The sequence below is a fragment of the Nomascus leucogenys genome, chromosome 5, assembly GCF_006542625.1.
Source record: "Nomascus leucogenys isolate Asia chromosome 5, Asia_NLE_v1, whole genome shotgun sequence".
Taxonomy (NCBI): Eukaryota; Metazoa; Chordata; class Mammalia; order Primates; family Hylobatidae; genus Nomascus; species Nomascus leucogenys.
The window spans coordinates 71,286,585-71,314,312 of NC_044385.1; the positions used below are offsets into that span (position 1 = coordinate 71,286,585).

Below are 27,728 nucleotides of genomic sequence, written 5' to 3' on the forward strand. Positions count from 1 at the left end.
TTTCCTCCAAAAAAAAAGAAATCAGAAATAGTGCCATTTTACAGTTTTGTTACAAGGATCAAATGAGGTGTATGACAAAATCCATAGTTATTAAGAGTGTGTTTGTGTGTGTGTGTGTGTGTGTGTGTGTGTGTGTGTGTGTGTGTATTAGAGTAAGCCACAGGATAGCATATAATTGTCTAATTATTGTACTATGTTGAGAAGAGCTCTAAGTCTACGTCCTTCAGGAAGAGAGTGAGGTCTGTCATGGACACAGGAAGAGAGGTAGGAGGTGGGAGAGAGTCTGCATACCATGGATTTGTCATCTCTGTGCTAGGCACTTGAGGAAGGTGAGGAAAAAGTCCTCGTGGTTCAGTGATGAGCCAGCAATGCATTGTTTACTTTTTTAGTTTTTATGGATAATAAGTTTCAGTTAAATGCAGGTAATTTAGAATTATTTTTATAACCTGTAGCTCTGCTCTTGGTTTAAAAGTAATGTCTTGTTTTAAAAGGAAACGGACAGCAGTGAAGATGAGGATGTTATTGGACCAATGCCTGCAAAAGGACCAGTTAACTATAATGTAACGACAGAGTTTGAAAAAAGGGCCCAGAGAATGAAAGAAAAACTGACCAAAGGAGATGATGTAAGTTTAAAAGCACTTTAAGAAATACACTAAATAGATTAAAAATCTAGATTTTAGAAATAAACACTAAACTATATAACTTTTAATATATTTTGTTTTTATGTATAACATTTTTTTTAATTTAGGAGTTAGAACCCAGAAACTCTAAACGAAAAATAACAAATTGGATGAAAGTCTTTGTAACGTATATGACAAATATATGTGACAAAAACATCAATCCTTTATATTAGAGTTTGTTGAGTAACTTTAAAACTTCAATTGCATGACACAGTTGCTTGTACATATATATGTACTCATCTTATACACGATATATATTTTCCATGCTGCGTTATTTTTTTTCTCTTAAAGGATTCATCTAAACCCATTGTAAGAGAGTCATGGATGACTGAACTTCCTCCAGAAATGAAAGACTTTGGTCTTGGGCCAAGGACTTTTAAGAGAAGAGCTGATGACACATCTGGAGATCGATCAATCTGGACAGATACTCCAGCTGATAGGGAAAGGAAAGCTAAGGTGAGAGGTTTTGTTTGTTTGTTCATGTATTTCTGTTCATGTTGGCTGGATTTTGAAAAGATACAATGCAAAATTATTCAAGGGTACTATTTTTTAAAATTATGATTCCAAAAGGATAATGCAGATTTTCCTCTGGAGGAAGAGTATGAGGAAGGAAAGTGACACCAGTTGCTTACTGTTTACGTACTATTTCCCAATAAACGGTCTCATTTAAACCTCAAGAAAACTCTGAGACATAGGTATGATGACCTTATTTTATAGATGGAGAAACTATCCTCTATGAGGTCAATGTTTCTAGGGTCACAAAGCTAGTAAGTGATGAAAAACAATTTCCTTTTAGACCTTTCTAGCTCCAGATTCCCTGGTCTTTTTATACCATACTATCTTTATGAACATGTATCTTTTAAAATATTTTAGAAAAAAAAAAAGCTGCAGATTAACCTAGCAAATTAAATGGTGCCTAGAGAATCTCTCTCAAAATCACCATATCTCAGGTGCACAAAGCTTCATGTTACTGTCAAGATAGACAAGAACCACTGTCATTAATACATTAAGTTATCCAGCCAGCCGCAGTGGCTCACGCCTGTAATCCCAGCACTTTCCAAGGCCAAGGCAGGGCGGATCACCTGAAGTCAGGAGTTTGAGACCAGCCTGGCCAACATGGTGAAACCCTGTCTCTACTAAAAATAAAAAAATTAGCCAGGCACGGTGGCATAAGCCTATAATCCCAGCTACTTGGGAAGCTGAGGCAGGAGAATCGCTCAAACCCAGGAGGCAGAGGTTGCAGTGAGCCAAGATTGCGCCACTGCACTCCAGCCTGGGCAACAGAGCGAGACTCCATCTCAAAAAAAACAAAAAAACAAAAATCTGTATCCATAAAATACATTATTTTTAATTTTCTCTTCTTGAATCTTTTTCTGTTTATTACAAAATATTTCATTTTGTATTAGGAATTAAACCAGTATCCCCAGTACTACTCTTTCAATTTAATCCACCTGTGGGTTTTTGGTTTTTTCTTTTTGTTTTTTTTTTTGTTGTTTGGTTGTTTGTTTTTTAAGAGACAAGGTCTCTCTGTCACCCAGGTTGGACTGCAGTGGCACAATCATAGCTCACTGCAGCCTCAAAGGATCAACCCTCCTGGGCTCAGGTGATCCTCCTGCCTCAGCCTCCTGAGGAGGTGAGACTACAGGCACACAACTAATTTTTTTATCTTTTATTTTTGTAGAGACAAGGCCTTGCTATGTTGTCCAGGCTAGTCTCAAACTCCTGGGCTTAAGCAATCCTCCCAAAGTGCTGGGATTACAGGCATGAGCCGCTGTGCGCAGCCTCTCTTTAAAGGTTTTAATTTCTGTAAGACATCCCATTCAATTCTCAAATGCTTGACTAATTGTCACCTTATGATTATAAATTCATCAGTTCTGACCAAAGCAGTTCCACACTTAGTTCATTCCACTAGCTCTGTTTATATTACTCATAAGTACCTAGAATTGTCAGGATTTCTGTTTTCAATCTGTAATGATCGATTTCCCTGTTTTGTTAGGAATTGTATTTGGTTGCAGGTGATAGAAAGAGTCAAGAGCTCCTTAAGGACTTTCCATTTTAGTGGAGAATTGCCTGTGAAATAAACAGTGGTACCCTTAAAGTGTGGAGGGCATGCTTCAGTCTCCACACTTGAGCACCCTGCCTGCATATTGGGCAACATTATACATAATTTCTTTTTTGTCCTAAGATTAAAGAGAATCTGAGAGTTATAATAGGAAGGTGAGGTGAACCAACACACATAGGGGCAAGACAGGCAGCAAAGGATGTGGATCCAAGAGAGCCACAAAAACCTTGAAAGGGTGGTGTTGGAATGCCTATTATTTCTTAGCTGGTTTTGAAATAATAATTATTTATTGGAGTTTTTATAATTTAGCCTTTAAGATTATCTCCAAAAATACAATTAATTCCCTTGCTTACATGCCTTTTTATTTGTGTCCATATTTATTTGTTCTTTTTTGTATCCTGTTTCTCATTGTAGATGAATAGATGTCTAGCTTACAGCCAGATATGTAAGGAGTCTTCCTTGGAGGAAAATATCATGGAATAATGGAACACATGGAAACCAGGCTATATTGTTTGAACCTAAGAGATTTTAATCCCTATGACTGAGTTCTTTAGACCTGGTCATTCTTTGCTGTGCTGAAATGTTTTGTTTAGTATTTACAGTGGACTCATAAAGGGATTAATAAGTCTTAAATTTTATATAATACTACATTACAGAATATAGTACCACAGACATATATTTATGTCACAAACTATATAGTATCACAGAGCTATTCATTTTCTGTTGTCTTTGATCCTGTGTAAAGTTCATGACTAATTTTTATAACAGATCTTAGCCATATTTCCTTCTTGATAGGTTCCCTCCACTCCATCCTACTTATATTTGATTTTCCAGCATACCTCTCATACCTCTACTGTTCTCACATTAATTTAGCCAATATGGCCTAAAAGAAGATTGCTCTTGTCTGGGAGCAGTGGCTCACGCCTGTAATCCTAACACTTTGGGAGGCTGAGGTGGGCAGATCACAAGGTCAGGAGATCAAGACCATCCTGGCTAACATGGTGAAACCCTGTCTCTACTAAAAATACAAAAAATGAGCCAGGCGTGGTGGCAGGCGCTGGTAGTCACAGCTACTCGGGAGGCTGAGACAGGAGAATGGCGTGAACCCAGGAGGCAGAGCTTGCAGTGAGCCGAGATTGTGCCACTGCACTCCAGCCTGGGTGACAGAGCGAGACTCCGTCTAAAAAAAAAAAAAAAAAGAAGATTGCTCTTTAGAAAGTAATGAAAACGTTTTACATACATTAATTGAATGAGATCAGTTATGTCCTCACTTTCCAGTCTTGACGATATCTACTACCTCTTAATATTAAATGGTTAGGGTTTTATCTCCATTGTACCATAACATCACTTTTCTTTTTTCATAAGTAAAACATCTATTTTCTGGGAAAATGTAGAAATGAGCTATTTCTATGTTTTTAACTTACTTTATTAAATACAGTGTTGTTTTAGTCCATGAGGCCTCCTAAGCAAATAAAAACAATATAAGAATATGCTTAGAGACCAGTGGTTTTCAGTAGTTTTGTTTTTTTGTTTTTTTGTTTTTTTTTTTTGAGACAGAGTCTCGCTCTGTCACCCAGGCACCCAGGCTGGAGTGCAGTGGCGCGATCTCGGCTCACTGCAAGCTCCGCCTCCCGGGTTCACGCCATTCTCCTGCCTCAGCCTCTCCGAGTAGCTGGGACTACAGGCGCCTGCCACCACGCCCGGCTAATTTTTTTGTATTTTTAGTAGAGACGGGGTTTCAGTGTGGTCTCGATCACCTGACCTCGTGATCCGCCCGCCTTTCAGTAGTTTTTATATGGGCCTTCCCCTTTCCTGTTTGGGAGCATATGCTCTAGAGTATTACTGTAACATTTTTTCAAATTAAAATGTGTTAGACTAGGCACTTCGTGTGTGTGTGTGTGTGTGCGCGCGCGCGCGCACGCGCGTGCTAATATAAATGATAGTTTTCTTTCAAATTCCAGTTGTTTCTGGAATTTGAAACAAAATATATATATATATATATTTTTTTTTTGAGACAGAATCTTGCTCTGTTGCCCAGGCTGGAGTGCAGTGGCACCATCTCAGCTCAATGCAACCTTTGCCTTCCAGGTTCAAGCAATTCTTGTGCCTCAGCCTCCTGAATAGCTGGGACCACAGACACTCACCACCATGCCCAGCTAATTTTTTGTATTTTAGTAGAGACAGGGTTTCGCCATGTTGCCCAGGATGGTCTTGAACTCCTGAACTCAGGCAATCTGCCTGCCTCTGGATTGCAGGTGTGAGCTACCACGCCCGGCCTCTTGCTGTTATATTTTGTATATTGATCTTGTATCCTGCAACTTTGCTATACTTGCTTAGTAGTTCCAGGAGTTTTTTTGGTAAATTCTCTGGAGTTTGCTACATATATTTTGTATATTGATCTTGTATCCTGCAACTTTGCTATACTTGCTTAGTAGTTCCAGGAGTTTTTTTGGTAAATTCTCTGGAGTTTGCTACATATATTTTGTATATTGATCTTGTATCCTGCAACTTTGCTATACTTGCTTAGTAGTTCCAGGAGTTTTTTTGGTAAATTCTCTGGAGTTTGCTACGCAGTCCACAGTTTGCTACACAGTGCTAGGATCTGTGAATAAACACAATTTTTCTTTTTTTTTTTTCAAAATGTACACCTTTTATTTCCTTTTCTTTGTTTTTTTTCCCCCTCCAGGGTGATTTTATTATTTTTGAAAACAGTAATGTAGGATATCTTTTTAAGCCTTATTTTCACTTCTACATCTCACCACTGTTAGTCAAACATACTAAGTTCAATAAATAGGTCGATTGAGTGGGGTGGGGTTTTTTTTTTCCTTGTTTTCAAGAAAATCATAGCCTAGAGCAGTAACTGATCCCTTATCAAGTATGTTAATATTTTGATTTTTTTTTGTTTTTTTTTTTTTTTTGAGACCAAGTCTCAGTCTGTCTCCCAGGCTGGGGTGCAGTGGAACAATTTCGGCTCACTGCAACCTCTGCCTACCAGATTCAAGCGATTCTCCTGCCTGACCCTCCCCAGTAGCTGGGATTACAGGCGCCCGCCACCATGCCCGGCTAACTTTTATATTTTTAGTAGAGATAAGGTTTCACCATGTTGCCCAGGCTGGTCTCAAACTCCTCACTTCAGGTGATTCACCCACCTTGGCCTCCCAAAGTGCTAGGATTACAGGCGTGAGTCACTATACCCGGCCAAGTATGTTAATATTTCTAATCAGAAGGGATTTCACAAACCTGGCTTAGTTGTGTCTCTTGTTACTTAATCTAAGTAAAAATAACATTTATTTTTTGTTTTATCTTAATTTTATGATTCAGTGATGTGTTATCTGTGTTCATTCCTTAGGAAACACAAGAAGCAAGGAAGTCATCCAGTAAGAAAGATGAAGAACATATATTATCAGGAAGAGATAAGAGACTGGCTGAGCAGGTATCTTCATACAATGTAAGTAAGAAAATAAGATATATAGAGCCAGGTGTGATGGCTCTTGCCTGTAATCCCAGCTACTTGGGAGGCTGAGGCAGGAGGATCACTTGAGGCCAAGAGTTCAAGGCCAGCTTGGGCAACATAGCAAGACCTTGTTTCTAAAAACAATTTTTTTTAATTAGCCAACTGAGTTGGGAGGATCACTTGAAGGCCTCCCTGCCTAATGTCTCAAAAAAAAAAAAAAAAAGAAGCCAGAAACAAAATATATAGCCTTTTTTCCCCATCTTTTAGTTCTCTGTTTATTTTTTTCTCTTTTACTTATTTCTCTTTCTTTTATATGCCTACCTCTTTACCATGCACTTTTTATACATCTATCCTGAAATAAACTATGTTGCATATGTATATATTTTTTTATAAAATTCTTGTTTTTCATGAATATTTCTAATTCACATTTTACGTATTAAATTAGCAGAAATCTAATTATTACAGATAGGTAACACTTGATGAGAGAAAGCAAGACCCCTACACACTCATGGAGATCTTCCATTTATAAATGTTTAAATTATAAACAGATTTGGAATGTTGGATGTAAATATTTAAATATGGGAGAAAAAATGTTTTTTGAATGTAGTTCAATCTAAATTTATAGACTAAACAGTCAGTATTCATTTGGCATATTATTTAGTTATCTTCTGTCTTAAAAAAAAAATGGTAAATGTTGGTTGGTGCCTGCCCAAAAAGAAAAAACGATAAATGTCCTTGCTCAAAGAATAAATGTAAATTATTGAACCCATTGGTCCCTGAAAGGTGTTTAGGAAAATTATTTTCTGTTCCCAGTGTATTAAAGAAAATTCCATAAGCTCTAAAATATAGTTAGCTTGATTTATTTTATATATATTGACCAGTACCACAGTGAAGCATGCTTAAAACATTTTGGGAAATTGACCAAAAACTTAGCCACTTGAAGTATTTATGAAAACTGACCAGCTCAGAAGTCAAATATCAACAAAATCGAAGGAATTACTATCATTCAGCCCAAATTATCTGACCACAAAGAATTGAAGTTTGGATTCAGAATAACTTAAAAACTCACTATGGCCAGTAGTAGTGGCCAATGTCTATAATCCCAGCACTTTGGGATGCTGAGGCGGACAGATAGGTTGAGTCAAGCCATGGCTGTGCCACCGCACTCCAATCTGGATGGCAGAGCGAAACCTTGTCTGAAAAAAAAGACAAAAAAAAACTGGAAATCAGAAAAACTCAAAATTTAAACTTTGCATCAAAGAAAAAATGATAATGGAAGTTAGAAAAATGTAGACCTGAATGACAAAAATACAACATATCACAATGTGTGGGATGCCATATGAAGCGGTATTTAGAGGGAAAATTTAGAGCTATAATGAGTTATGTACGAAAAGACCAATGGCTGAAGATAAATAAGCTAAGCCTTTTTCCAAACTGGCATTTCTTATCAAACTAAACAGACACGTACCCTGCTATTTTCCTCCTGGGTATTTACCTAAGACAAATGAAAACATATGCACACGAAGAGTTGAACATGTTATTCTTAATAGCCTCAAAAAAACTTATCCAAGAATGTTCATAGATGCTTTATTCATAATAGTTAAATACTGTAAGCAGCTCAAATGTTGATCAGTAAGAGAAAGAAAACCAAACTGTGGTATAAATGAAACTACTCACCAATAAAAAGGAACACATTACAAATAAATACAACATAGATGAATCTCATAGTCATACTGAGTGAAAGAAATCTTACACAAGCAAGTACATACTTCTTATTATGTTTATATGGAGCTGTACAATAAGCAAAATGCATCTATGGTGGGAAAAAAATCAGAATGCTAATAGTCGGAATAGGGATATGGAATTTGACTAGGAAACAGCATATGCCTGAAGTGGCAGAAAGGTTCCAGATCTTGATTGGAGTTTTTATCATATGTATATTTATCTTAAATATATATATATAAAACAAATATTGAACTCAATTGCATGCTTAGGTATTTAGGGGGACATGTAGTGATGTTTACAGTTTACTTTAAAATGCATCCAAAAAATTAGGGTTCTAATCTGAACCCTGAAAGCTGAAATTCCAGATACTTTCTATTCAAAGTGTTAATATAGTCTTAAAACTAAGCCACTCTAGAAACCTTAGCTTTTGATAAATTGAGCAGTCTTTAAAATACTTTAATGAAGACAAAAACCAATCAAGTAGAAGTTTGACAGTTTTCAAAAGCTGTTACAAACCCATCTTATTCAAAAATGAATTGCTCTTGGCCAACCATGGTGGCTCACACATGTAATCCTAGCACTTCGGGGGAAACTGAGACGGGAGGATCTTCTGAGGCCAAGAGATAGAGACCAGCCTGGGTAGTATAGCAAGACCCCATCTCTACCAAAATAAAAAGGTGAAAAATTAGCCAGGTGTGGTGGCACACACTCAAAGTCCCAGCTACTTGGGAGGCTGAGGTTGGAAGATCACCTGAGCCTAGGAGTTTGAGGTTACAGTGAGCTATGACCACACCACTGCACTCCACTGCAGGGTCTACACAGAGCAAGACCTGTCTCTAAAAAACTTTTTTTTTTAATAAATAAAAAATGCTCTAAATATTGTATATTGTTAGCAAATGCAAACATTTGTGTTAAATGATTAAATGTGGAAGTCAGCAAATTAGTCATTTAGCAGATTAATCTCTTACATCAGCTGGCTTTCAGCTTTTCATTTTCAGTGAATTAACTGCTTCTAGGTGTTATTTATTATTTTATTATATTTTAGCACTAGTCTGGTCCTGTGTGTCACAATGTGCAAATTATCCTAAATCAGACCAACAGTAGTACACCTGAAACAACTGATATAAAAGTTTATTTCTTTCATCATCATGAATTTGAGCACTTGAATTGTTTGGATTGATTGTATAATAATAGTCCAGTGATTTAATGTATTCCTCTGTCTCTATTGATGTTTAATTTACTAATATAAGGAATCAGTACATTGAAACCTGACATCTTTCTCCATTTTCTCCATTTTTGTTTGCTTTTTGTTACCTTACATACAATTTTGCTCATCATTATAAATCATTTTCCTCAGTAGTGGCTTTAGGTAAAGTAGTAAGATCCCTACAACTCCATTCTTTCTCACATCTCCACACATCTGCTCAAACTTTGTTCTCTGTTTTCTCCAGGTCTTTGTTATATATTTAGGCCTTCCCCTTCCAACTCTTGTTAGCCTGTCAACCTTCATCATTACTACCTCACTAAGGAGTTATTATCTCGCTAGCAAGGAAAGATGTGAAAGCAAGGGAAGGGAGGAGAAATGTGGAGAAATGGAGCTAAAAGATCAAGTTTTGATAGTGTAGCTTTTTTACATTTATACATACATATAATGCTACATATATGGTTCTCCATCCTAAAATTCACCTTACTACACTCCTTTGTATTGGCATCCTATCTCCTATTAATACCAAACTACTAGAAAGAATGAACCACAAGTAGGTTCCACATCCTGTGGATCACCTCTATCAGAACTTGGGTGGTAAAAGCAAGGTTTCTGAGACCCACAGTTGGCAGTTTTGATTAACTAAATTTATGATAGGACAGGCAATCTATATTTCTTTTCAACCCATCAGTGCCGGAGACCAGCAGTCTTCAAGTGTTTTTGCTTGGTATCCCCTAAAACTCTGTGTGTGTGTGTGTGTGTGTGTGTGTGTCTGTGTGTGTTTTGAGACTGAGTCTTGCTCTGCTCCATTGCCCAGGCTGGAGTGCAGTGGTGTGATCTCGGCTTACTGCAGTCTCCACCTCCTGGGTTTAAGTGATTCTCCTACCTCAGACTCCCGAATAGCTGAGACTACAGGCACATGCCACCATACTAGCTAATTTTTGTATTTTTAGTAGAGATGGGGTTTCACTATGTTAGTCAGGCTGGTCTTGAACTCCTGACCTCAGGTCATCTGCCCGCCTTGGCCTTCCAAAGTGCTGGGATTACAGGTGTGAGCCACGGCACCTGGCCCTAAAACTGTATTTTTAAATTTGACATCTAAAATTTTTCATCATAAGGGCTGGGCATAGTGGCTTATGCCTGTAATCCCAGCATTTTGGGAGGCCGAGGCGGGCAGATCATGAGGTCAGGAGTTCAAGACCAGCCTGGCCAACATGGTGAAACCCCCTCTCTACTAAAAATACAAAAATTAGCTGGGCGTGGTGGCAGGCACCTGTCATCCCAGCTACTCAGGAGGCTGAGGCAGGAGAATCACTTGAACTCAGGAGGCTTGCAGTGAACCGAGATCCCGCCATTGCCCTCCAGCCTGGTGACAGAGCAAGACTCTGTAAAAAGTAAAATGTAAATTTAATTTACTCTTTTAGTGAAAGACTTTTTTTCTAGTTAGTTCCTGGTCTTTGGATGAATATTACTTATTGCAAGAATAAGACAGGTTTCATACAATGTATACTACTCGGTTGACTGGTACACTGAAACTTCAGACTTCACCACTGTACAATTCATCCATGTAACCAGAAACCACTTGTACCCCTAAAGCTATTGAAATAAAAATAGAAAGAAAAAAAAATTAAGACAGATTTTACCATCAATTGTGTTTTTTTATACTTCTAAGAGTTAAGAAACCAGGTTTTTATAAAGAAGTAAATGAGAATGAACCCATTTTGTTATAGCGATGTCATTCAGTTCTTTGAACAATTTGAGTTATTCTCTTAAACCTCATATTGATCTATTTACAAAAACTACTATTAATAGCCTCTTAACTGTCAAGTCATTAGGATCTCCTTTGATTTTTTTTCCACATTGATCCTATTAATAAGTTTTCTCATTCTTTCCAAGTCTGTATAATGAGAATAACAACATTTAATTTACAGAGATGTTGTGAGGATATAGTAAATGCTCAATATATCTAACATTTAGCATTTATTCATTGTTTCTTATATAGCCAACACCGTACTAAATCCTTTGTATTCATTAGATCATTTAACTCCTCCTTCCCTCCCTCAAATATTTAGAAATTATTATTATGACTACTACCATTTTACAGCTGGGGAAATGAGACTTAAATTACTTGCCCATTGTTACCAGTGTTGAAAGCAGCAGGACCATTATTGCAATGCAGATTTTTCTGAATTTGGAATTTAAGTTTTAAGTTTTATTTCTCCATGCTCCATGTATTATCTATTTTTTTTTTTTTTTTTTTAGAGTTTTGCTCTTGTTGCCCAGGCTAGAGTGCAATGGCACGATCTCGGCTTACCACAACCTCCACCTCCTGGGTTCAGGCGATTCTCCTGCCTCAGCCTCTGAGTAGCTGGGTTTACAGGCATTCGCCACCATGCCTGGCTAATTTTGTATTTTTAGTAGAGACGGGGTTTCTCCATGTTGGTCCGGCTGATCTCGAACTCCCGACCTCAGGTGATCCACCCACCTCGGCCTCCCAAAGTGCTGGGATTACAGGCGTGAGCCACCACGCCCAGCCTTGATTACCTATTTTTTCTTAGCAATATTTGAGAATTTTTTTTTTTTTACCTCCTTCAATTTTGTTGAACATAAAGAATTGGAAAGCACTTGATTTGCTAATCAGTTTGTTTCTAAAGACTTTATCAATATTTATAAAATACTTAAGAAGTACTTTGCTTAACCCAGTATATTGAGCAGAAATAGGAAAATGTGAATAGTGTCAACTTAAATACATATTTACTAATGTATCTTTTGGACATTCTGCTAAAACCTTATGGCTCCAGACTGAGTTCAGTTAATTTATGAGACATGTCTGTCACATAATCTAATTGACAGAGTCATTTCTGGTTGTCAGATCAGCCAGACCAGACTTACTTTCTGATTCACTTTTGCCATTCAAATAAATGTGTTAATGACCATTCATATGACACTTTGAATTCTGATCTAGGTGCCATTTTACCTTCTGGATAAAATAAGATACTGTCACTTTCAGCATTTTTTACTAGTGCCTTGTTATTTTGCTTTTACTGAGCTTTCTTCACCCCTTCCCCCTCAAATACATTCTTTGGCAGTAGGAGGGGCCTGGAAGAGATATGGTTGTTAAGCAAAAATTGTCTTTTCTTCCATTACCCACTCTTCAATATATCTGAATTCAGAACATTTCAATAAAAGGTAAAATATCCATTTCTAAAGGACACTACACTCTTAGGAGAAATGTGTTTCAGACCCAGAAGGACACAGAACCCTCCTGTGTTTACAGTTTCTTGATTAAAGGAAGTTTCAATCATACCGGTATTTCAGATTTTTTGTCTCATACCCTGAAGACTTTTGCTTTCCTAAACAATATTCTATAGTCTCCTTTGTTAAGTGAGAAAGGGCTATAATGAAAGGGATGGCATCTTCACAAGAGGTAATCTAGGCCAAATCAATTGTAAGAAAGACTACATGAAGAAGTAGAGAATCATGGAAAAATAACCTTAAAATTACCCATGCCTTCATACTCCATAGACTCTACTCTATGTAGCCCCCAGGGATACGTATACCCCAGATTGAAGGCTGCTGGTCTGTACTACCTGCATCTCCTTTTCCATCTCCTTCCCTGCTCCTTCCATCCAGGACTGTTCCATCCTTTACCTTAGTCAATACTCAGTGGTCTCAGTAATCAATCAGTGTAATCTTACTCAGTGTAATCAATCCCTAGTTTATTAAATCAATTGTTTTTGCTCAGACCTTGTCTTGCTAGATACATCTGAAAATGTGAACACCTACCCTAGCTAAGAAGAAAAAAAAAATGAGGGAATTAAGGGAAAAAGAGAAAGACAGAAAACTGAAAGGAACAAAAATTATCCTAGCTTATGGAACATGCCAAAATACGCTGCACAGGCCTTGAATTTTGCCACATCCGTGTTCTTACTACTTTTCTTTTACCTTTGTTTTTGCTTCAGCCTGACAGTGCCTTGCCTTCCTATCCATCCATTTAGCCTTCAAAGACCAGCACATCTATGAAGTGACAATATGATTGCTCTTTCTTTCACACCCCTGTTCTTGGTTTGTACTCTGATGTTTAGTATTTAAATAACCATAATGATTTTCATTACATATTTTCTTTACAAATGCTGTCTTGGATTTGGAAAAAAAAAAAAAAACTATTGGGGTTTCTAAATAGCCCTCCTTAATGTGCACCATTACTATCTAATTATTCCGTTTCATGGTCATATTCTGTCAATAATCTATACAAACTATAGTTTTTATTTCTGCTCTCCTGCTCTCTCCAGGAATCAAAAAGGTCAGAATCTCTTATGGACATACATCATAAAAAGTTAAAGAGTAAGGCTGCTGAAGACAAAAATAAGCCTCAAGAGAGAATACCATTTGACCGTGATAAAGATCTCAAGGTTAATCGGTTTGATGAAGCTCAGAAAAAAGCCCTAATAAAAAAATCTAGAGAACTAAACACGAGATTTTCACATGGCAAAGGCAATATGTTTTTATAAGTAAGTATATTTCAGTGAGGTATATTTTAATACTGATCAATGTGAACTTTTCTAAATACTCTGTTGTCTTTAGTAATTGTGCTGAAATCTATTTCCTTTTATAATAGATTAAAAATTATATATTTTTTATAAGTAAACAGTGATTTTTGAAAAGTCAGCCTTGTGGGATGAAAAATATGGCTTACTGGAAAAATCCCTCATAATAACCTGATAGGGCATTGCTATTAAAAATGCTAAAATAAAAATTCAGCTTATGAGAAATGGCAAAGGAAGGTGTGGTTTGATACTTGAGTAAATATGCATGCTTTATTAAAGATGAAGAAAGGCTTGCTGGTAGTTTGTATGTTAAACAAAATCCCAACTAGGAAATGTTTGTTGCTTAGAAAGGTCCCCTATAAGTTAAGGTTCAAAACTATTTCAATATTCACCCATAGCCCAATCTGACAAGGGTTCAGAATGGTGATTAAGAAATTACATAAAGCTGGGTGCAGTGGCTCACGCCTGTAATCCCAACACTTTGGGAAGCCAATGTGAGAGGATCACTTGAGCCCAATAGTTTGCGACCAGCCTGCTTAAGATGGTGAGACCCCATATCTACAAAAAACTAGCCAGGTGCAGTGGAGCACACCTATAGTCCCAGCTACTCGGCAGGCTGAGGTAGGAGGATCCCTCGAGCCCAGGAATTCGAGGCAGCAGTGAGCTGTGATTGTGCCATTGCACTCCAGCCTGGACAACAAAGTGAGACCTCGTCTCTTTAAAAAAAAAGAGGCCAGTGGCTCACACCTGTAATCCTAGCACTTTGGGAGGCTGAGGCGGGTGGATCACCTGAGGTCAGGAGTTCAAGACCAGCCTGAACAACATGGTGAAACCCCATCTCTATTAAAAATATATATATATATATAAAAAATTAGCCAGGTGTGGTGGCACGCGCCTGTAATCCCAGCTACTTGGGAGTCTGAGGCAGGAGAATTGCTTGAGCCCAGGAGGCGGAGGTTACAGTGAGCCGAGATCCTGCTACTGCACTGTAGCCTAGGTGACAAGATTGAGAGACTCTGTCTCAAAAAAGAAAGAAAAAGAGAAGAAAAGAAATTACATAAAAGCTGAGGTTGCTTCTTAAAATCTTTATGATTTTTAATTGTATGAAACCTATATCAATATTCAAATGTGATTTTTGAGGAAAATATAGTTAAATTTAGAAATTTTTCCAACTTACTGAGTTTTCTTATTCTTACCTCAGGGGGATTTCCCTGTGAAATGAAGAAAAGTTGAAGAATACTCTTTGTCCATCTTTATTTCTTTGTTTTTGGCTTCTTAAGATTAGAGATTACTTTAATCTTAACAAACATACAAATTTACCTTGTTCTGTGTGTCCTTTTAAGGTCATGTGGAAACATAAAACGAATGTTTTTTATGTAGAACAGAATATTCTATGTGCCTTTAGCTTCTGTGGAAGTATGGGGAATTATGGGCTTTTCTTCAAATAATTATTTTAAGAGGCTTCCATTCCCCCTGATTTTTGTGGTGTCTCACAAGTACCCTCTAAGGTCTGGTCAGGACTGACCACCAAATCTCTACCACAGCCTGGACCTCCTCGTGAAATATACCTAACCTGCCCTAGAGTCAGTGTGTCAAGTCCTTCCTGTAAATCCATGACTTTGAAATTTGTTGTTTTTTCCCTTTAAACTGCAGCCAGTGAATACAAATTTACTTGAAAATAGAGGGTATGGGGTTTTGCCTGTTTTGTAATCAGTTTGCTTGTTTTAGCACTCAGGGCTTTTTATTTGTTATTTAATTTTTTTAATTGTTTTTAAGTCAGAAAGATCTCTGGGTTATCTCATGTGCTAAGGAAAAACTATTTTGGTTTTTCCAACTTTAATAGTTAGTATTTCTAGGGGAGGCAATCAGGATAAGATATGCCATTAACTGTTAGCAGTGTGAAGTCTGTAAGACTCAATCTCTATGATCTCAACCAAAGCTTTCTGAGTCCTGGAACTTTGCTTTGGGACAACTTTACTTTACTCATTTAAATACTGTACTTAACAGTTTGTAGCTAATTTACGGGGTCATGTCTTTTTTTTTAGCTAATTTACGGGAGTCATATCAATCATGAATAGCCTTTTTAAAAAATTTAATAATCCCTGAATACAAAAATGGAAATGGAAAATTTATAATCATAACCCCTCTAATTGGGAGTATTATAAGTTTGTAGGCTGGGCGCAGTGGCTCACGCCTGTAATCCCAGCACTTTGGGAGGCCGAGGCGGGTGGATCACGAGGTCAGGAGATCGAGACCATCCTGGCTAACACAGTGAAACCCCGTCTCTACTAAAAATACAAAAAATTAGCCAGGCGAGGTGGCGGGCGCCTGTAGTCCCAGCTACTCGGGAGGCTGAGGCGGGAGAATGGCGTGAACCCCCGGGGGGCGGAGCCTGCAGTGAGCCGAGATTGCGCCACTGCACTCCAGCTTGGGCGACAGCGAGACTCTGTCTCAAAAAAATAAATAAATAAATAAGTTTCTAATGCTTTAAGCACTGCCTCTTAAGATGATAAATTTATAAGATGAGAAATTCTATTTAAACTGTTAAACTATTGTTAAATAAATGCCAATTCTATAAGTTATATTTTCTTGCAGATTAATCCCAATTGTTCCACTAGTATTCTAGTTTTGATGAGACACAAATTTTTGTTGTTGTTTATTTTTGTTTTTTTGAGAGATAGAATCTTGCTTTGTCACCCAGGCTGGAGTAGAGTGGCGTGATCTCGGCTTACTGCAACCTCCGCCTCCTGGGTTCAAGCAATTCTCCTGCTTCAGTGTCCCAAGTAGCTGGGACTACAGGCATGCACCACCACGCTCAGCTAATTTTTGTATTTTTTAGTAGAGATAGGGTTTCACTATATATTGTTCCAGGCTGGTCTCGAACTCCAGACCTCAGGTAATCTACCTGCCTCGGCCTCCCAAAGTGCTGGGATTACAGGCATGAGCCACCACGCCTGGCCAAGACACAAATTTTTAATGGAAAAAGATTCTGATTCCCAGTTCGTGTAAGCTTTATGAAAACAGTATACTGTTTATATGATGGTACAAATTATTCTTCGTCTAATAATAGCAGTACAATATATTTTTTCCATAGCGTCAGTGTAAACCATAGCAAACTAAAGGAGCATTGCTATTAAAAAGATGAATTAGCTGGGCGCAGTGGCTCACACCTATAATCCCAGTGCTTTGGGAGGCCGAGGTGGGTGGATCACCTGAGGTCAGGAGTTCAAGACCAGCCTGACCAACATGGTGAAATCCTGTCTCTATTAAAAATATAAAAATTAGTTGGGCCTGGTGGCGGGTGCCTGTAATCCCAGCTACTCAGGAGGCTGAAGCAGGAGAATCGCTTGAACCTGGGAGGCAGAGGTTGCAGTGAGCCAAGATCACACCATTGCACTCCAGCCTGGGCAACAAGAGTGAAACTCCATCTCTAAATAAAGAAAGAAATAAATAAATAGATGAATTATTCTCCTAAGCAAATTGAAAAAGCTTCTTGTGTACTCAAAATTGAACAGAGCTACCTTTTGACTAAAAATGTCACTTTTAATGAGCAGTATTTTCTGAACACAAAATTTTGTACAAGAGTGTCTCCATTGCATTAATTTAATTTTGTTATAATTTTTTCCCAATGAAAGGAAAAAGTATTTTCTAGCTCCTCTTCCTTATGTAAATTCTTAACATATATTTTTGAGAAATTTGTATTTTTTAAAGTAAAATTGTTATCTTTGGATACTTACTTTTCTTTGTTTTCCTCATTTAAAGAGAATAGGGATATTTCTGTATTATATATTTACTGTTTCATCCCTCACCTTTGGGGTGACCATGACCTTGGCATGAAGGAGAGAAACCTCTGCTTTCCGCCTAATGCTTGCAGGAGTTACTACCTTACTGGTCTTGGAGCTAATGCTCTTTTATGCCAACCTGAGGATAATTTTAACAAAATGTAAGGCCAGTTTCAGAGGTTGTTTTGCCCCACAGAGAGACTAATCCCAATACAAGAATATTGACAACAAAAGGACAAAGTAGTTATTGCACAGGATGGAAAGGTGTCTTTATTTCATCCCCTCCCCACTTCCAAAGATGCAAAAGGCCTAACTGAATCAAGTCTCCTTTCCATCTGGCAGGAGACATTTTAATAAGGACTTTTTAATTTCCTACATTTCTTGGCCAAGTGTCATAGGAGTGTGGCCTCTTTTGAAATTTAAAAATGAAGAAGAAAAAAAGAGCAACACTAAGTTCATATAATGGAGCAGATACTTTTAATGTTCTAACCATTGAATGCGCCATTTAAGTTTGTTATACTTGAAATTATATGATTTTTGTCCAGCTCTCTAAATTGTCATCTCCAATAGATTTAGATGCTTCAAATAGTAACCACATTACTGGTAAGTAAATGGTGGGGTTATTGGGTTTAGCAAGTGGGGAAGTAAGGAGAGGTGAACAAAACACGAGAGATGGTGGCTACACCCCTAGTAAGACTGCCTTACCAGATAAATGAAATCCTTGGCCAGGCTCAATGGCTCACCTCTGTAATCCCAGCACCTTGGGAGGCTGAGGCAGGCAGATCATGAGGTCAGGAGATCGAGACCGAGACCATCCTGGCTAACACGGTGGTCTACTATCTCTACTAAAAAAATACAAAAAATTAGCCGGGTGTGGTGGCGGGCGCCTGAAGTCCCAGCTACTCGGGAGGCTGAGGCAGGAGAATGGCATGAACCCGGGAGGCGGAGCTTGCAGTGAGCCGAGATGGTGCCATTGCACTCCAGCCTGGGCAACAGAGCGAGACTCCGTCTAAAAAAAAAAATCCTTTTTGTATTAGGCACAACATAGTAAATTAAGTCTTGCTCAAAAAAAAGAAAAAAGCCCTGATCTAAGAGTTTTTAATCTTGTTTAGATATAGCAACCACTTAACATTTATCATCTTAACATTGAATGATTCTTTGTTTTGTTTTTTGTTTTTGAGATGGAGTCTCACTCTTGCTGCCCAGGCTGGAGTGCAGTGGTATGATCTCGGCTCACTGCAACCTCCACCTCCCGGGTTCAAGCGATTCTTCTGCCTCAGCCTCCCGAGTAGCTGGGACTACAGGCGCCTGCCACCGTGCCCGGCTAATTTTTGTATTTTTAGTAGAGACGGGGTTTCAACATGTTAGTCAGGCTGGTCTCGAACCCCTGACCTCAGGTGATCCACCCACCTCGGCCTCCCAAAGTGCTGGGATTACAGGCATGAGCCACCGCGCCTGGCCTGAATGATTCTTTGAATTAACGATTTATTTAGAAGTGAAGTTGAGATTGGCCAGGTGCGGTGGCTCACGCCTGTAATTCTAGCACTTTGGGTGGCCGAGGCAGGTGGATTGCCTGAGCTCAGGAGTTCGAGACCAGCCTGGGCAACACAGTGAAACCCTGTCTCTACTAAAATACAAAAAATTAGCTGGGCATGGCAGCGTGCGCGTGTAGTCCCAGCTACTCGGGAGGCTGAGGCAGGAGAATGGCGTGAACCCGGGAGGCAGAGGTTGCAGTGAGCCAAGATCGCGCCACTGCACTCCAGCCTGGGCCACAGAGCGAGACTCCATCTCCAAAAAAAAAAAAAGTGAGGTTGAGATTTGCATGGTACCAAGGCTTACATGCTTTAGAATAGATCAGTGGTTATTGTATAAATAATTTTATCCTAAAACATTATGACATTTTTTGTTTCTTATTGAGGGTAGATAATGTTAATATTAAACTACTAATAGGAGGCCCTTATCACTTCTCTTTTCATTTTTTCCATGCAGTGATAGGTATTATTAGAAAAAAGTTATTTGTTGAGTTACACCTAAGAGGAAGAAGTAACATGATGGAAAGTGGTTGGAGATAGCACCCAATTAACATCGACAGCCAAGTCTTCTATTTCAGAATATTGATTTATTTTGCTTTGGCTTTTGATGCCATCGTGAGATTTAAGTCTGCAGTTTCAAAAGCTCATGCTACTTAGAAGAGGTGATTTTTGCAGCTTAAAAAATTGCTTGTGACTGCAGTATGTACACAGTTAAAAAGCTGTTCACTGCCCCTTTCAACCTTTTCATTTTGAGCTTTACTAAGAGAATGTTTTTAGGAACAGAATTCCTAAAGTGTAATTTTTTATGTATAAATAAAGTTTTATCTATATCTGAGAAGTTGTAGTATTTATTTTTGTTTTAACATTGTTAGCTTTTCTGAAGCAGGCAGTATTGGTAAAGAGAATATTCTGTAAAGGTTTATTCCAGCCAACCAGATCATTATAGGCTATTGTAAAAAACAACAACAACTTTAACTCCAACTCGCTTGCCAGGTTTTCATTATCCTGATGTAACTATACAGATATTATCTGTTTATTTAGAAACACAGACAAACTGGAAATGTTCTTGAGAGCATTGTGACACTGGGTTATAACCACGATTCTATTATTCTTCATATCACAGGACCTGTAACAGTGGGTAGGTTTTATCTGGATTGTTTGAGTATGAGTTTCTTTGGTTTGGTTTGGTCTCTCTACCTCCCAAATTGAAAGTGACCAAAAGAGATGCTTTGCAACATCAAAGCTAAGCATTGAATGATAGGAATCTGAACATGTAGGGTCAAAAAGAGAGCCTTTGCTTTCTCAGATCATTTCCCTATAATAAGTATTTCTTGAGGAACTTATATGTTTGTTCATTTATTCAATAAACATTTATTAAATGCCTCAGTGTATGCTAGGTGCTAAGAACACAATGGTGAACCAGGCAGGCATAGTCTTCCTCCCTGGGAGAAGATTCTGTGCTGGTCCCTTATAGGGTATTCACAGATAAGTAAAGCAGATTCCTTGATTTGTGATTTTATATTCTAGTGGGAGAGCAGAAAAAGATCTGAGTAAAAAAAGATCAAGTAATTGCACATTGTTGATAGGTGTTACAAAGAAAACAGGGTAGTGAGAGACTAGAACAAGTAGTTGAGGATGGGAATTCTATCTAGTTAGGGTGATAAGAAGTCTCTGAAGATGTGTCATTTAAGCTGAAACCTAAAAAAATGAAAAGCTAGCAGTGTGAAAAGTGACTGATCACATATGCAAATGCCCTGAAGCTTTAGTTCTTTGGTGACAAGCTGGATAGCAGTATGTCTAAAGTGACGTTCTGCCAGTTTAACCAACCAGTGAAAAGAAAGCTGCTCTTTCCCAGTAGTTCCTGCCAAAGTCCAAGAACTGATGCTGATTGGCCCACCTTTGGTCACTTGTTCACCCAAAATCAATCACACGGACAGGAGATAAAACACCCAATAGCCCAGGCTAGTTCCTATCTCCACCCATGGAGCCAAAGGATGGGTTAAACTCTATCTAAACAACCTAGAACAAAGACTTGGCAGGGTAGTTCCCTAAAAGAAAGTGGAAATGTTATCATTGGAAACAAAGATTACACATACTATAAAGGCAAAAACATCTGATGCTATGGCTCCGTCTCACCTTTGATTCCCATTAGTTTTCTAATGAGAATACCGACATTGTGTTTATCAAATTGAGGTCTCATCCACCTAACCTGTCCATTCATCTCAGGTCTACCAATGTTAGCACCTGGCCATTGTGAACCCCCTTTTCATTAGATATCTGCTAGTCCCGTCTCATGGTTATGAATTTTCACGTGCAGAGGGGATGGGGCACATGCACACATCAACATGCTTCAGAGATGACTCAGCCAGGGTGGGTGCCGCCCAGTAAGATGGCATTGTTTCTAAAATGCCTGCTCCTCCCTCCTGATTTGCTTCCATCACATCCTCTGACATCAAGAAGTACATTTAGCACAAACAAGGTAGATGAGAAATGAGCTGTCAGTTTATTCACCACATTCTGCTGCAATTTATAAATCACAGTACAATTCAAAATGATTTATTTAGCCTTTCCATCTAAAAAAGAAGAAAGGGAAATGAAAAAAAATATGAAGGATTACCAGCTCCAACCCAAACAATAGCAAGGAAGCCTGCCTGACTCTGCCAATTAATCGTGTCTCTTGGATATGAGATGTCCAATGACAGGAGGCTTGGAGAGAGGTTAGCCATAGTCGAAACCAGATTCACCCCCAAGGGGCCTAGAGTTAGCAGCTCCCAGCTAACCATTATCATTGGTTGAGGGCACTGGTAGGCCACTGCATTCCTCAGCTTGCTCTGCAGTTCTCTAGCCTCTGTGCACCGTAATGGTTCCCTAAAGGAAACTGGAGGTACTGTTACCAAAAGAAGATAATGTATTCTGGGTAGGCAAAAACATAAAGAGGAAGAAAGAAACTACAATCAGTAAAAAGCCAGACATAGAGTAGTTCGAAAAGGAATTCTTAAAGCATTGTAGAGAGGTAGGTATTTAATAAATGGTTGTTTATAATTAGCAATCAGATATGATGCTATAATCCTGCTGGCCTCCCATACATGGCCATTAGATAACTTGTAAATATATTATTCTAAAGAGAATAGAAGGGCAAGCATGGTGGCTCCCACCTGTAATCTCAGCACTTTGGGAGACAGAGGCGGGGGGACCACTTGAGGTCAGGAGTCCAAGACCAGCCTGGCCAACATAGCAAAACCCCATCTCTACCAAAAATACAAAAATTAGCCAAACATGGTAACACGTGCCTGTAGTCCCAGCTATTCAGGAGGCTGAGGTAGGAGGATCACTTGAACCCAGGAGGCGGAGGTTGCAGTGAGCCAAGATCACGCCACTGCACTCCAGCCTGGGTGGCAGAGCAAGACTCTGTCCCAAAAAAAAAAAAAAAAAAAGGCGAAGGTATTTTTTTTCTTACATAGGTAAATATTCCTAAATGAGCTTTGTTTATACTGCCTAGTAAGCAGTTGAACTTCAGTATGAGCAATGACATTAATTTAGGCATTTAATAATACAAATTATACCTATTAGAGTGTGAGCTTTGAGTTCTCAGTAATAATGCAAAAGAAAAGGGGGGGTGGGTAGCTATAGCCAAAAAAAAGCTAGTAGAATATTGGATAATAGAAGAGAGAAAAGAAATACAAAAGAAAAAAAAATGTGCTACACTTGGACAAACCTATGGTGGATCTATCTAAAAAACTGTTTCTTGGCCAGATGCAGTGGCTCATGCCTGTAATCCCAGCACTTTGGGAGGCCAAGGCGGGTAGATCGCCTGAAGTCAGGAGTTTGAGACCAGTCTAGCCAACATGGTGAAACCCTCATCTCTACTAAAATACAAAATTAGCTGGGCATGGTGGCTCACGCCTGTAATCGCAGCTACTCAGGAGGCTGAGGCATGAGAATCACTTGAACCCAGGAGGTGGAGGTTGCAGTGAGCTGAGATCGTTGTCATTGCACTCCAGCCTGGGCAACAGAATGAGACTCCGTCTCAAAAAACAAAAACAAAAACCTGTTTCTTATTCTAGTTTTGATACCTCAAGAAAAAACATGGTAAGAAAAGAAGATCTAGAGAAGAACAACTAAATTGATTAGTAGTTCTTGTCTACAAATATTTATCGAGCTTCCTCAATGTGTGAGACTGGTCTGGAGATAAATATAAAAGACATGGTCCTCAGCTTCACAGTCTAATGGGAGAGACAGAGACACAGAAATAGCTCTAATTATGCAATGTGGTGAGCAGAGAACAGAGATATGCGAAGGACACTGATTGAGGTCACAGAGGGGAGGCACTAGGAATGGCTAGGGATGAGCTGAAAACAGACAGAACGAGAGAGGAATACAAAGTGTCCTGTGGGTGTTGTTGCTGCTGTTGTTATGGTACATTTAGGAGTGAGAGAAGCCAGTTTGAAAAGAAGAAGCAATGGAAGGGGAGAGCTGGAGTAACTAAGAGAGAAAACAGATCCGACGGGAAGGCTAGAGTTATGGGATGATGTATAGTGGGTTGGCCCAGAATAAACAGGGAGAGGGGCCCAACCCCCTCCAAACCCAGAGAAGAGCAGATAAAGATGGTTATGGGCAGTGATAAACTTGGAGGTAGAGGGCCATAAAGTTAAGGGAGATCAGACCTGGTATATTCAATTTGTTGGAGCAGAGGCTTTTAACCTTTCAGGATGTTGAGAATCTGATGAAAATTACAGATGTTTTTCTCTCAAAAAGGCACATTAGGCCAGGAGCCATGGCTCACGCCTATAATCCCAGCACTTTGGGAGGCCAAGACAGGAGGATCACTTGAGCCTGGGAGTTCGAGACCAGCCTGGGCAATATAGTGAGCCCTCGTCTGTACAAAAAAATAAAATAAAATAAAACTAGCTGAGGGTGGTGGTGCATGCCTGTGGTCCCAGGTACTTGGGAAGCTGAGGTGAAAGGATCACTTGAGACCCAGAACCAGAGGCTGCAGTGAGCCAAGATCATGCTACTGCACTCCAGCCTGGACAACAGAGCAAGATCCTCTCTCAAAAAAAAAAGAACATTACCCAAATTTTAACATATAATTTCAGTTTCTCAACCTGCTGAATCCCAACCACAGACACCAGGCGGAGAGCCTGCATTCTACCCAGGTAAGACACGTCATTTGCTGATAGTAAGGAATTGGGGGGACGGGGGTGCTTAAAGGTTTGGAATAAACACTGCAGCCCAAGTAAGAGGGACCAAAACAAAGACAAGCAGACGACAGAGCTAAAGTTCCTGGCCTGGGTTAGAAACAGTAGTGTGACATGTCTGTCAGCACAACTGTGCCAAGGTGAATTGCAGCATTGATCCAGGCTGGGAACTTAAGAGAGTAGAATGCCCATTAGGAACATCTAAGTGATTAACATGAATTCCAGAGCAGGTAGGGAAGAAGACAGCCCAGGAGGGGACTGACAAACTGGGAGAGACGGCTTTGTGAGCTGGAAGGGATGCTACCTCACATCATACCAAAAACTCCTGGAAAAATGCAGAGCTCCTACCTCCTCCCTTGCTGAGGTAGGCACACCTGTCAGCTCTTTGGATCTGTCACTAATTGTCATAACCCATCTTCCCTTCATGGTCCCATCTGGGTCTCCTCTGCACCTCTCCCTGACCACTTGCTCTTCTCCCTCCACATACAAACATGCTCAAGGCTTTCCCACATTCAAAAACAAAACAACAGAAACAATGAACCTTCCTTCAAGGACAAGGTTAGATGGAATTAAAGCTCATCTGCTGGCCAGGCACAATGGCTCATGCCTGTAATCCCAGTACTTTGGGAGGCAGAGGCAGGTGGATCACCTAAGGTCAGGAGTTCAAGACCAGCCTGACCAACATGGTGAAACACCATCTCTACTAAAAACACAAAATTAGCCGGGCATGGTGGTGGGCGCCTGTATCGCAACTATTCAGGAGGCTGGGCACGAGAATCACTTGAATCCAGGAGGCGGAGGTTGCAGTGAGCCAAGATCATGCCATTGCACTCTAGTCTGGGCAAAAAGAGCAAAACTCTACCCAAAAACAAACAAACAAACAGAAAACTCATCTGCCATAGCAAATTCTGAAACAGACATATATATAAAGATAGCATTTCAAATCAGTGGGAAAAAAAATAGATTACTCAATAAATGGTGTTGAGACTACTGGGTAGACATGTGGGGGAAAAAAATACATTAGATCTCTGTAAATCAAAATAAGCTCCAGATAGAGTAAACCTTTCTTTCCCCTGGGGCAGAGTCTCACTCTGTTTCCCAGGCTGGAGTGCAGTGGCACCATATCAACTCACTGCAACCTCCACCTCCCGGGTTCAAGCAATTCTCCTGCTTCAGCCTCCCCAGCAGCTGGAATCACAGGCACACACCACCACACCTGGCTAATGTTTGTATTTTTAGTAGGGACAGAGTTTCACCATGTTGCCCAGGCTGGTCTCGAACTCCTGACCTCAAGTGATCCACCTGCATTGGCCTCCCAAAGTGCTGGGTTTACAGGGGGAGCCACCGCAACTGTATCATATATATATGATACAAAATAAAAGTCTTTTTGGTAATGTTGAAATTGGCAAGAACTTTCTAAGAATAACATAACATCCAGAAGCCCTAAAATAAAACATCGATAGGCTGGGCAGGGAGGCTCGCGCTTGTAATCCCAGCACTTTGGGAGGCCAAGGTAGGTGGATCACCTGAGGTCAGGAGTTCGAGACCAGCCTGACCAACATGGAGAAACCCTGTCTTTTAAAAATACAAAATTAGCAGGGCATGGTGGCGCATGCCTGTAATACCAGCTACTCAGGAGGCTGAGGCAGGAGAATCGCTTGAACCCAGGAGGCAGAGGTTGCAGTGAGCCAAGATCCCGCCATTGCACTCCAGCCTGGGCAACAAGAGCAAAACTCTGTCTCAAAAAATAAAAATAAATTTAAAAATAAAACATTGATAAATTGGTATATATTAAAGAAAAATTCTGCATAGGAAGCATAATCAAAAGACACGAATATTTGCAACTCACATCACAGACAAAAGCCTAAGTTCTTAGCATGTAAACAGCTGATAAAAATAAGAAAATAAAAAAGAACCAGCAAGCTAATAGATAAGTGGGCAAAGAATCTGAACACGATTCACAGAAGCAGGTGTGGGAAATTGGCTCTCTCATGCATTGCTGGTCAAATATGTGGCTTTTTTTTTTTTTTTTCTTTTTTAGATGGAGTCTTGCTCTGTCTCCCTACAGTGGCGCGATCTCGGCTCACCACAACCTCTGCCTCCCAGGTTCAAGCAATTCTCCTGTCTCAGCCGCCTGAGTAGCTGGGACTACAGCACGCGCCACCGCGCCCAGCTAATTTTTGTATTTTTAGTAGAGACGGGGTTTTACCACATTGGCCAGGCTGGTCTCGAACTCCTGACTTCGTGATCTGCCCATCTTGGCCTTCCAAAGTGCTAGGATTACAGGCGTGAGCCACCACGCCCAGTGGTGTGGCCTTTTAAAGCCCATTAAAAGGGGCCTGGTTAAATACATTGTTACCTCCATTCTACCTCTACTCTACACTGCTATTTAAAAGAATGAGTCAGTTCTATATATCCATCTCCAAGATATAATAAGAATACTGAAGTGTAGAATCATCTGTTACCAAAAAAAAAAAAAGTAAGGAGGGCCTACTCAGTGCTCTCTCCACTTGGATGATCCACGAGCACTTCAAACACACACAGCAGGACCAAAGGAGAATTCAATAATTTGCTTTAAATCAAAATCTGCCTATAGAAGCAAAGAATATCTCTGGCAGAAGGCGCAAGAAACCAGTAAGTGTAGCTGTCATGTTCCAACCTCTTCCCCTAATATTCCCTCTTTCTATGAATCAGAAGCACAGACAACGAAGTCGCCCAATCCAGGGCTGGAGAGTCATTCTGGAACTTGGTTATGAATGTAATGCCGTAGAAACAAATCTGTAAAATTCAAATTTGATGACATTACTCACCTACTTAAAGTCATTCATTTCTGCCACCCTCCTCACACCGCTTCCCTCCCTCCCCCTGCCCAGTGCAGGGCCTGTTTCTGCAAGGAGGTGCCTACCATCTCTGCTCTGGATGCTTGCAAATGTCCTGAAGAGGCTTTCGTATGTGGTCTAATACTGATAGCTGCTTCTCAGGTTTTTCCACCAGCACTGCCTGTGTACCTGCTTCTGCCTGAAGAGCTGTTTGGAAGGTAGCAAGCATATGAACCCAAATGAAGACAGGAATTACTACATGTTATTCTCTGGTTTATTTTGATGACAAAGTCCCCCTACTGATAAAACATTGCATTATTTCATCTTTCAACCTTGAAGGACAGAATCCTTGAACACCCAGCTCAAAAATGTTCTCTAGCGCCGGGCGCGGTGGGTCACGCCTGTAATCCTAACACTTTGGGAGGCCGAGGCGGGCAGATCACGAGGTCAGGAGATCGAGACCATCCTGGCTAACACGGTGAAACCCCGACTCTACTAAAAATACAAAAAAATAGCCAGGCGTGCTGGCGGGCGCGGGCCTGTAGTCCCAACTATTAGGGAGGCTGAGGCAGGAGAATGGCCTGAACCCAGGAGGCGGAGCTTGCAGTGAGCCGAGATCGCGCGACTGCACTCCGGGCGACAGAGCGAGACTCCATCTCAAAAAAAAAAAAAAAAAAAAAAGTCCTCTAGCTCGATAGCTTACACAGCTTTCCCAGCCAGTAGGT

At 39.8% G+C, this 27,728-nt stretch overlaps 1 protein-coding gene across 3 annotated transcripts in view; it reads left to right on the plus strand.

Annotated features, from left to right (window-relative positions):
* GPALPP1 (GPALPP motifs containing 1) overlaps positions 1–19,821 on the plus strand; it is a 46,170-nt gene extending 26,349 nt beyond the window's left edge. Inside the window, exons 5-9 of one of the 3 annotated variants that reach the window (XR_004030164.1) lie at positions 492–623; positions 972–1,136; positions 6,092–6,190; positions 13,088–13,190; positions 13,418–13,507. Coding sequence is in view for 2 of the 3 variants with exons in the window: in XM_030813351.1 (XP_030669211.1) it covers positions 492–623; positions 972–1,136; positions 6,092–6,190; positions 13,418–13,636 (615 nt within the window). In the remaining variant the exon portion in view is untranslated. Of the gene's footprint in view, positions 1–491; positions 624–971; positions 1,137–6,091; positions 6,191–13,087; positions 13,191–13,417; positions 13,637–14,873; positions 15,060–19,443 lie in introns of those variants that run through there. The other 2 variants (XM_030813351.1, XM_030813353.1) reach the window with 2 other exon arrangements.
* Positions 19,822–27,728: the final 7,907 nt, after the last annotated feature.